General features: G+C 55.3%; 1 protein-coding gene across 1 annotated transcript; it reads left to right on the plus strand.

Moving 5' to 3' along the window:
* The first annotated feature begins 2,603 nt into the window (after nt 1-2,603).
* On the plus strand, nt 2,604-11,130 carry PHETA1 (PH domain containing endocytic trafficking adaptor 1). The gene is made up of 3 exons (XM_010379007.2): nt 2,604-2,791; nt 5,466-5,610; nt 8,356-11,130. The coding sequence occupies exon 3, from the start codon at nt 8,392-8,394 to the stop codon at nt 9,133-9,135; it is 744 nt and encodes a 247-aa protein (XP_010377309.1). The 5' UTR covers nt 2,604-2,791; nt 5,466-5,610; nt 8,356-8,391; the 3' UTR covers nt 9,136-11,130.
* The last annotated feature ends 205 nt before the right edge of the window (nt 11,131-11,335 follow it).

An 11,335-nucleotide genomic window follows, 5' to 3' on the forward strand; every position in this document is an offset into this window, starting at 1 on the left:
GTTGGGAAGGCATGATTGGTTTAGAAATGTGAGGACATGAGATTTGGAGGGGGTGGGGCAAAATGATATGGTTTGGCTGTATCCCCACCAAAATCTGAACTTGAATTGTATCTCCCAGAACTCCCAAGTGTTGTGGGTGGGACCCAGGGGGAGGTCATTGAATCATGGGGGCCAGTCTTTCCTATGCTATTCTTGTTATAGTGAATAAGTCTCATGAGATATGAAGGGTTTATCAGGGGTTTCCACTTTTGTTTCTTCCTCACTTTCTCTTGCCACCGCCATGTAGGAAGTGTCTTTCACCTCCTGCCAAGATTCCAAGGCCTCCATAGTCATGTGGAACTGTAAAGTCCAATTAAACCTCTTTTTGTTCCCAGTTTCGGGTATGTCTTTATCAGCAGTGTGAAAATGGACTAATACATATATCCATTAAATATATATCTATAATTAACCACTTCTCTCCACCTCCACTGCTCCACTCTAAGCCACCACCATCGCTTGCTTGACCTACTGCAGTAGTGTCCTCCCTGGTCTCCTGGCTTCTACTCTCATTCCCTGCAGTCCATCCTCCCATAGCAGTTTGGGACTATGTTAAATCTAACACAGACCATGTCCCTCCTCTGCTCAAAACCTTCTCATGGCTCCCCATTCTTCTTAGAGTGAAAGCAAAATCTTTCCTCTGGTCCTTAAGCCCCTAGGTCACCTGGTTTTGCCAATAATCTCTGATCTATTGTTTTTTTTTTTTTTTTTTTTTTTTCTTTTTTTGACAGAGTCTTGCTTTGTCACCCAGGCTGGAGTACAGTGGTGCAATCCTGGCTCAATGCAACCTCTGCCTCCCGGGTTCAAGTGATTTTCCTATCTCAGCCTCCCAAGTAACTGGGATTACAGGTGTACACAACCATGCCTGGCTATTTTTTTTTTTTTTTTTTTTTTTGTATTTTTAGTAGATACCAGGTTTCACCATGTTGGCCAGGCTGGTCTCGAACTCCTGACCTCAAGTGATTGACCCACCTCGGCCTCACGAAGTGCTGGAATTACAGGCGTGAGCCACTGCGTCCAGCTACCTGACCTATTTTCCTACTACTCTTCCGTTTGCTCACCTGGCTCTACTGGTCTCCTCGTTGTTCTTCAAACATGCCCAGGATGGCCCCATTTCAGGGCTTTTGTACTTGCTGTTCCATCTGCTTGGGACATCCTTCTTCCAGATAGTACATGGCTCCCTCTCTCATTCCTCCAGGTCTCTGCTCCTCAGAGAGGCCTTCCCTGACCACCTTGTCTAAAAGCTGCACTTCCAGCCTAGGTAAGATAGCAAGGCCCTCCATCTCTACAAAAAATTTACAAAAAATTAGCTGGGTGTGGTGGCGCACACCTGTAGTCCCAGCTACTTGGGAGGCTGAGGTGGGAGGATTGGTTGAACCCAGGAGTTCAGGTTACAACAAGCTGTGATTGTGCCACAGCACACTCCAACCTGCGTGACAAACAAACGAACAAAAACAGCAACAACAACAACAAAAACTGCATTCCCAGGCTTTCTGCCCCATTGCCTTAGCGTACAGTCCTAGCATGAATAACTTCCAGAACTCATTTGTGTTGTCTTGATTCTTGGCTGCACCTACTTACCTGGTTCAGGAACAGTGCCTGGCACACAGTAGGCGCTTAGTGAGAGGCTGAATGATGGAGAGCTGAGCCTGGTCTGACCTGTTCTTCCTGCTTTCAGGCCAGGACTGAATAGTGATTGGGAGGTGGCGGGTGGTGGAGAAGAGGCGGCAGGAACAGGAAGTAAGGAAGGGTTCAAGGAGCTGGAACTGTGTTATTTTGGGCAGGGCAAAAACAAGCAATTCCTATTTCTTGAGAGCTTTCTTTTGTGCTGTGCACTTTACATATCATGATCGTCTTTATTTTCCGGATGAGGAAACGGAGGCTTAGAGAAGTGAAATGATTTCTCTAAGCTCACACAGTGTTCAGTGGCCTAGTGCGACTCGAACTCAAGTCTGCACCATTCCAGAACTTTCTTCACCTGGAGCCAGGGGAAGCTTGCGAGGCGCCCTGTCCGTATGGAACAATGCTGTATGGAAATGTACTGGATTCAGCTGTTTTCTGCCAATCACACATTTTTCAGGAGTTAGAGCTGTTTTTCTAATATAACTGGGCGTTAAATTTGCTAAACCTGGCAACCCAAGTTTAGCAAATACTTTTATTATTTGTAGAGATGGTGGTCTCCCTATGCTGCCCAGGCTAGTCTTGAACTACTGGCTCCTGCCTTGTCCTAGGGGGAGTTTGGACTTAAGCTTAAGACTTCAGCGAATGGCCCGCCCAGGATCCCCAAATGCTTTTTCCAGGCTAATCCACGACCTGGGCCGGTCCTTACCTTTGGTATCGCAATGAGCTTCCCGGGCTCGAATCCTCTTTTCTGGGCTAGGGCACTGGGGAGTCGCGAGCCACGAGCGGACCCTTTAAGAGTGATTTCGAGGGCGGGCTCACGGGGGCGTGGCGAATCCGGGGGCGTGCCGCTTCGGGGCCGGCCAATCGGGAGGCGGGAAGAACGCGGGGGCGGTCCCGGCGCGAGCAGGCTGGGAAGGGTTAAAGGGGCGCGCCCGTGGGTCGCGGACTGTCCGGTTGCTCCCGCCTCCTTCCGTCGGATCTGAGCTCTCCCGCGGCTGCGCCGGCCCGGCCGCCCAGGAGACAAAGCGCTGCTGCCGCCGTTGCCGCAACCGGGCCAGTCCTGGACCATGGCCGGGCCACCCCCCAGCGTCGCGCCTCCCGTCCCGTCGCCGCCCTAGGCCTGCGCTGCGAGGTAAGGCGGGCCTGGCGGGGAGACCTGCACCGGGACACGGGACCCGGGTCAGGCCGCCCTGGGCCTCGGGGTTCCCCGGCCACCTGGAGAGCGCGCTGCGGGGATCTTCCCTGCTGGGACTTTGCACCAGTGGTCACTAATCCAGCTGCCGAGGCGAACTTGGCCGATGACCACCCTCCCCGCCCTCAGCCCATAGGGACATCTGCCGCTGTGGGGGACTGCGGACAAGCCCCCTATTCTGCCGCTGATCACCCATCTGGGGCCCGGACTGTCCTTTAAGGAACTTAAGAGAGCTGCCACGCACAACACACAAAGGGACAGAGAGCAGCCGGCAGCAGGGCCACACCTGGAGAAGCAGCCCCTGCCGTGGGCAAGGGGGCTGCCTGTGTCTGGACGGCGGTGCTGGCACGTCCCTGGGGTCCCTGCTGGTGCGGTGACGGACAGGCTGGTCTTCAGTGTTCTTGGCACGCATGTTTTTCAGCCTGTGCCTGCCACACCCTCTTCCCCACGCCCGCTGCTGGGGGACACTGAGGGCAGCTGGATTCAACTCCAGGACCTGCGGTTCTGGCTTTCATTAAAGTGAGTGGCAAAATGCCATGCTTCAGTCTCCCCAGAGACCTGGGTTCCAGGGCCAGCTGTGCCCCTGGAGATCTTGGATGAATTATTTGCCTTTTTGACAGCTCTTTCCCTGAAAGCATTTTGCAAAATGACTCTTCAGGAGTAAATTCACTCAGCCCATAGAGGGATGGAAGTTAACATCCCCATTTTACAGATGAGGCCGAGAAAACCCCGACTCACAGCAGCTAATATTTGCAATCCATTTCCCATAGTTTGCCAGTGGGTTTTCCTTCTTTTAGCTCATGAACCCTTGCCACACAGCCCATTTTAACAGACGAGGAAACTGAGGCTTAGAAAGGTGAAACGACTTGTCCAAGGTCCTCCAGCCTGGACCTTCAGAGGCAGGAACTTTGCCTTGGGAGCAGAGCAGGGCCAGGCTCCCTCCAGCTTCCTGTCTGGCCCTGGGCTGTTGAATCAGCAGCAGTGCCCACAATGGACTCTGAACTTCTTGGAAAACAGTGTGGGGAGATAAGGCAGGGACCAGGCCTTTGCTCCAGGCAAGGCTGAAGCCTGTGCCCCTGTAGTTTCCTGCCTTCCCTGTTCTGGTGGAGGCAGGGGTCATGGGCAGAGCTGGGTCCTGTGCCTGCTGGTGACTTTGAAGCAGTTTGGCCTCCATCTGGGCAGTGCAGGGAGGAGGTTTGCTGAGCAGGAGGGAAGTTGCTATTCCTTTGGCCTTGATGGGGTGGAGAGACCCCAAGATCGGCTCCTTTATTTGGGTGGCTTGCCTGGAGCATGTGATTCTGGGCACAGTTGTATGCCTCTGGCCAACTTATTGAACCTCCCTTTGTCCATTTCCACATCTGTGAATGTGGGGTGAGACCCCTTGTCTTGGGGCCGTTGAGAGGTTTCAGAAGATACCTGCAGAATGAATCAAACAGCTATGTGAGCACCTACTGCATGCCTGGCACTGGAATTCAGACCACAAATGCCCCAGCTTTCCTAGAGCAGACAAAAATGACCCAGGTATTAATAATTTCAGGTGGAGGCACAGGAGAGGGACTGGGGGGCCTCTTATGCATAGGGTGGCCAGGGACCTCCTCTCTGAGGAGGTGACAGCTAGGCTGAGACCAAAGGATGGGGAGCTGGCCTTGTGAAGACCTGCAGGCAGACAGCCGGGACCAAGTCTTGGAGGTGGGGATGTGTCTGGTGTATTTAAGGAACAGAAAGGAGGTCAGGATGGCTGGAGCTGAGTGAACAAGGGGGAAAGAGGTAGGAAAAGGGAACTTGGAAGCCATGGGAGGCTTGGACTGTTTTTTTTTTTTTTTTTTGAGGCAGGATCTCACTATGTCGCCCAGGCTGGAGTGCAGTGGCATGATCACTCCCAAGTTCAAGGGGTCCTTCCATGTTAGCCTCCCAGATAGCTAGGACTAGAGGCTTGTGTCAACATGCCCAGCTATTTTTTTTCTATTTTTTGTAGAGGTAGGGTCTTGCTGTATTGTCCAGGCTGGTCTCTAACTCAAGCGATCCTCCCGCCTCAGCCTCCCAAAGTGCTGGCATTACAGGTGTGAGCCACCGCACCCTGCCTAAGGATTTAATTTTATGCTGAGAGAAGTAGGGAGCCATGGGAGGGTTTAGAGCAGAGGAGGAGTGTGATTGGACTTAATTTTCACAGGATCCTTCTGTGGGGAGTGGATTTCAGTGTGGCTCGGAGAAGAGCCTAGGAAGGAGGCTTGGATCTTACCTTGAGGAACACGGACGAGGGGGCAAGGAGACTTGTGTGGAGGCTATAGCGGCCGTTCCAGTGAATGGTGATGGGGCCTAGAATGGGGAGGTGCAGTGGACAGATTAGGCAACTGATTTGGAAGACGCTGGGGAGGGGGGATCAACTGGACTTGATATGTGATCAGATGTGGGGGTGAGAGGGAAACCAAGGGCCATTTGCTGAGATCAGAAGTATGACACGGGGACGTTTGGGGAAAAGCCAAGAAGAATGTGAACTGCAGCTGTGCTCAGCAGGCGTTGTGTGCCTGGCCCTGTGCTCCGCAAAGTCAGTGTAGTCACTGTATCATTGTCACAACAGCCCTGACTTAGGCACTGTTATGATCCCATTTTACAGATGCAGAAACGGAGGCCCAGAGAGGTTAATAGCCTGCCTGGGGTCCCCCAGCCCAGATGCTGCAGAGCTGACATTTGAATCCAGAGAAGAGCAAGCTGAGGCTGGAGCTGAACAGAGGGCAGGGAGGCGAGTGGTGGCCTGAGAGGTAGGAGCGGAACTGGGCGAGTGGGGCGGGAGGGTCCTGTGAGAACTGGGGCCAGCATCCACATGGGAGTTGATGGGTGGTGGTGTGGGGAATGCGTGAATCCCTGTGGCTTAGAGAGGGACAGCTGTATCTGAGAGGCGGGGGGGATTCAACACCTGGAGACTTTGGGGGCTCTGGCCTTGCCCCCCACTAGGTCAGGACAGACTGACCTCAGTTTCTTTTTTTATTTTAAGTTCCGTGATACATGTGCAGAACATGCAGGTTTGTCACATAGGTATACGTGTGCCATGGTGGCCTGCTGCACCTATTGACCTGTTCTCTAAGTTCCCTCCCCTCACCCCCATCATCCAACAGGCCCCAGTGTGTGTTCTGCCCCTCCCTGTCCACGTGTTCTCATTGTTCAACTCCTACTTATGAGTAAGAACATGCGGTATTTGGTTTTCTGTTCCTGTGTTAATTTGCTAAGGATGATGGCTTCCAGCTTCATCTATTTCCCTGCAAAGGACATGATCTCATTCCTTTTTATGGCTGGATAGTTTTCCATGGTGTATATATACCACATTTTCTTTATACACTCTATCATTGATGGGCATTTTCTCAGTTTCTAAGTCACAACTCATGTTCCCTCTTCTAGGAAGCCTTCCCTGACTGCCTATGTGGGTGACAGGAGGTGGCAAGGACAACCCCTTCCACCCTAGGTCAGGTAGTCCAACAGGGCCTCACTGTGGTCAGCTGCTCTTAGGAGAGCCACCACCCTGACCTCATTCCACCAGGCTCTGAGAAAGATGCCACCCAGGCAGGGGAATGAACACTGAGTGCCCACTGCGTACCAGGACTTTATATGCTTTGCCTCTTGAAAAATGTAGCTACCATCCTATGCAGGCTGAGGCTCTGCAGTGGTAGATAAGGTGGGCTCTCAAAATGGCCGTGGAAAACCCCAAGGGAAGGTGGCCAGGCCAGGGACGCAGATGCCACCTCCCGATAAGTCCTTCCTGGCCAGCATTGCCCCATCGTATACTCCTTGGGGGAAGGTGAATGGGGTCACTGTGGCTGACGGCATGGAGTTAGAGTCCTCTATGCTAAATGGCATGGGATGCCCCCCTGCCCTTCCTTCCTGTAAGTCAGCCTAACCCTGGGCTTGCATGTTTCCCCAGATTCTTTCTTCTTTTTGAGACAGAGTCTGGCTCTCTCCCCAGGCAGGAGTGCAGTAGTGCAATCTCGGCCTACTGTAACTTCTTTTTTTTTTTTTTTTTTGAGACGGAGTCTCGCTCTGTCGCCCAGGCTGGAGTGCAGTGGCGCGATCTCGGCTCACTGCAAGCTCCGCCTCCCGGGTTCCCGCCATTCTCCCGCCTCAGCCTCCGAGTAGCTGGGACTACAGGCGCCCGCCACCGCGCCCGGCTAGTTTTTTGTATTTTTTTTAGTAGAGACGGGGTTTCACCGTGTTAGCCAGGATGGTCTCGATCTCCTGACCTCGTGATCCACCCGCCTCGGCCTCCCAAAGTGCTGGGATTACAGGCTTGAGCCACCGCGCCCGGCCAACGGCCTACTGTAACTTCTGCCTCCTGGGTTTAAGCAGTTTTCCTGCCTCAGCCTCCTAAGTATCTGGGATTATAGGCACTCCCCACCAAGCCTGGCTATTTTTTTTTTTTTTTCTGAGATGGAGTCTTGCTCTGTCGCCCAGGCTGGAGTGCAATGGCGCGATCTCGGCTCACTGCAACCTCTGCCTCTTGGGTTCAAGCGATTCTTCTGCCTCAGTCACCCAAGTAGCTGGGATTATGGGTGTGTACCACTACACCTGGCGGTTTTTTTTTTTTTTTTTTTTTTTTTGTATTTTTAGTAGAGATGGGGTTTTGCCATGTTGGCCAGGCTGGTCTTGAACTCCTGACCTCAGGTGAGAAGGATCGGCCTTGGCCTCCCAAAGCGCTGAGATTACAGGCGTGAGCCACTACGCCCAGGCCCGTCTTATTTTCCATAGGACATGAGACTACCTGGCAGACGTCTTATCTGTTTGTTAACTGTCTGCTCCCTTTCACTTGCCAGTGGCATTTTAACACCACAAGGGCAGGGACCCTGTCCGTCTTGTTTTTGCTCTATCCCTAGGCCTGGAACAGTGCCTGGCACACAGTAGATGCTTAATAAACATTCCATGAATGAAGTCAATCTCTACAACTCTCTGAAGTTGGTTCTGCTCATATCCCTATTTCATGGACGGACAAACCAAAGTCGAACCACAAAGTCAGGGCTGGGACCTGGCAGGGACTACAGAAGCCAGCTGGTCTTGTTCTTGGGATGATGGAAACAGCAGCACCTGAAATGAGGCCTGGGTTTGGATTTCAGCCCTGCCCAACCTGCTTTGTGACACCGGGGAAGCAGTTAACCTCTCTGTGCCTGTTTCCTCATCTGTTGAACCAGAGCCAGGCCAGTCCCTGTGACCTAAGGTCTGTTGTGAGATCAAGTGAGTTCATCCCTCTGAAATGTCTGGCATGCAGCAGGAACTCACAACATTATTTCAGGGATACAGGAGGGCAGGAGGTTATGAGGCTATCTGGGGAGGCTGGTGAGACCCAGGTTCCTGTCCTGTCTCTGCTCCTTAGGAGTTGTGGGCACATGGGCTGCCTGCTTCCATCCTGTGTCAGTTTCTTCATCTGTTAAATGGGGATGTAGAGTGGCCACAAGCTCCCCTTGGGGCACTGGGTGACCTAGCATCAGTGGCCTTGTGCATAACAGCCCTTCCATGGGGTCCAGGCCCCGGGCTCCCCTCCAGGCCCGGCGATTGCCGCCATGAAGCTGAACGAGCGCAGCCTGGCCTTCTACGCCACCTGCGATGCCCCAGTGGACAACGCAGGCTTCCTGTACAAGAAGGGCGGGCGACACGCAGCCTACCACCGGCGCTGGTTCGTCCTGCGCGGGAACATGCTCTTCTACTTCGAGGATGCGGCCAGCCGCGAGCCTGTGGGCGTCATCATCCTGGAGGGCTGCACCGTGGAGCTGGTGGAGGCCGCTGAAGAGTTCGCCTTCGCCGTGCGCTTCGCAGGGACCCGGGCGCGCACCTACGTGCTGGCCGCTGAGAGTCAGGCTGCCATGGAGGGTTGGGTCAAGGCCCTGTCGCGTGCCAGCTTCGACTACCTGCGGCTGGTGGTGCGTGAGCTGGAGCAGCAGCTGGCGGCTGTGCGCGGCGGGGGTGGTATGGCCCTGCCCCAGCCTCAGTCCCTGCCCTTGCCCCCGTCCCTGCCCTCTGCTCCGGCCCCAGTCCCATTCTTGCCCTCTGCCCCCGCCCCAGTCCCAGCCCTGCCCCTGCCCCGCCGGCCCAGCGCCCTCCCGCCCAAGGAGAATGGCTGCGCTGTCTGGAGCACTGAGGCCACCTTCAGGCCTGGACCCGAGCCCCCTCCACCACCGCCTCGCCGCCGGGCGTCGGCACCCCACGGGCCCCTAGACGTGGCCCCCTTCGCCCGGCTGCACGAGTGCTATGGCCAGGAGATCCGGGCCCTGCGCGGCCAATGGCTCAGCAGCCGGGTCCAGCCCTGAGGCCACCAGGGCACCTGTTTTAGGGGGACGCAAGCTCCACACCCTCTGGGACAGGCCGGGTCCTGGAGAGACTGGGGGAGCTGGTCCTGAGGGAAATCATGGGCAAAGCTAGCCCCCAGTCCCTGAATGGCCTGGTTTTGGGGGATGCAGGCTCTGAGAAGGTGCTGGATTCTGAATGGGACTTTAGGACCATGTGATTCAGAAGGCCTACCCTTGAGAGGACGTCACATGCGACACTAAGGAGAATCTAGGGCCTGAGGGGTAGGTTTCCTGAGAACTTTGGCCCCAGGCTGGCCTGAGCTGCCTAGCAGAGGCCTTTGCTGGCAACAGGCCTTGCCAAGCCTGCAGCTCAGAGGGTCACTGGGACTGAGGACAATCTGTGGCCTGAAAAGCAAATGCACAGTTAGTGCGGTTCCTGACTGGGCCCTCAGGCTGGACAGAGAGAGGATCGGTCGTGGCAGCCACACCTGGGCCTGGCCTTGCTCCAGGACCTCCCAGAGGAGCTGACCTGGCTCCGTGCCTGCCTATCTCCAGGAGCAGGACAGTGGCTTGGAGGGTGGCGACTGGGGACACAGGTGCAGGTGTTAGTGCAGGACCGGAAGGGTGAGGTGGCCTAGTCACTGGGGCTCCTGGCCTGGGCCGGCTGAGGCAGGACTCTGCCCGGTCCCCTGCCAGGCCTCATGGTGGTGCTCCTGGTGGTAGTGGCTTTCTGGCTGCAGGCCCTGTCTTTGTCTCCGTGGTGGCTCTCACAGGGCTCTCCGGACACTCCTTGACTGCATCCTTCAGTCTTGGCCCCCAGGCCTGGGGCCTCTTGGGAGCTCTCCTGACCTCCCTTTCTGGGCTGGGCAGCCATGGCCCGAGGTGACCTTCTAGCAGGTTCCCTCAGGGAGGGGAGGCCACCAGCTGACTCACCACCTAAGATGGCCCAGGTGCTGACCTAGTGGCAGAGAAAACACAGCCTCACACCGAATGCAACTTCCAGAGCCCCTCTTCAGCTCCAGGCAGCCCCCTCCAACAGGTCCCCTCCTGAGCTCAGCCCCCACCCCCATACTCCCGGTGGGGACCAGGTCTTGCCTGGCTTCGGGGCTGACCGCCGGTCCCCTTTCTTCTCACCACAGTGCCCGTTCTTCATCCAGGGAGAACCTCGGGGCTGGGAATACCCTCTGGCACTCACCCTGGGTCATGTTTACAGTCCTCAATGCCCCACACCAGGGGCCGCCTGAGGACACCTCCACCCTGACCTTGATTTTCCCAAACGCTTCCTCTTGGTGACAAACTCAGCCCAAAACCCCTTCTTTCTGTCTTTGGAGACCCTTGGGCTTGGGGAAATATGGAGGGGGGTGTGTCTGCAATCAAGGCCTCTTCAGCTCACGGCTGGCCCGGTGGGCTGGGACCTCAGTCTGAATTTTAAATACTTAGGGTGCATTTTTTCTTTCTGGCAACAAAGCTTGATGTTTTCACTGCTTTAGTTTCCTGTTTGCTGGTGGGAGGGGACACGATCTGTGACTCTGGGCTTGGCTTGGGGGAACAGTTGTCGCTGCCCCTGAGGAGAGGGGCAGCTTGGGCTGGAGAAGCATAGCCAGATCCCTCGAGAGGGATCCTTGGCTGCTTCATTGTCTTCCCCCCAGCAAGCCCTGCTCTCCTCCACAGGCACCTCTGGGGTCTTGGTACGGTCCCCGCTCACCTCCTTCCAGAGTCCTGAGTGGTGTGGGTGGGGGTGGCACAGGATCTGGGGCCTGGGAGGGGTTCGGAGCTGCCCAGAGCCCCGTGTCCTGGCAGACTCAGCTGGTGGGGTGAGGTGTTAACCCCAGTCCTGGCGTAGGTTTACAGACTCTCAAGGTACGCTGGCCCTGGTCTCCTGGGAGAAAGGGGTGGGGGATGTCCCCTACCAAAGCACAAGGCAGGGTCAGGCTGCCTCCCAGGTTGGGTGTCGGGGGAGCTTTCCGGCAGCCTGGGAGGGAGAGGCAAGGGCTAAAATAAAATTTTGTCAAGTAATGGCTGATCGTGTCATATTTTTCCCCATCAAAATTCTTGATTGATTTCCCTGGCAGAGCCCAGAGCAGGCTGTGCAAGGGCAGGGACTAGTGTGTGATACCATATGGCTGGTGCCCTGCCAGGCGCATTCTCACTTCTCAAGGCAGATGCTGGTCCCATTTTACAGATGTGGGAAACAGGCTCATTGAGGTTATGAAACTTGCCG

Source organism: Rhinopithecus roxellana, chromosome 10 (assembly GCF_007565055.1).
Source record: "Rhinopithecus roxellana isolate Shanxi Qingling chromosome 10, ASM756505v1, whole genome shotgun sequence".
Lineage (NCBI taxonomy): Eukaryota > Metazoa > Chordata > Mammalia > Primates > Cercopithecidae > Rhinopithecus > Rhinopithecus roxellana.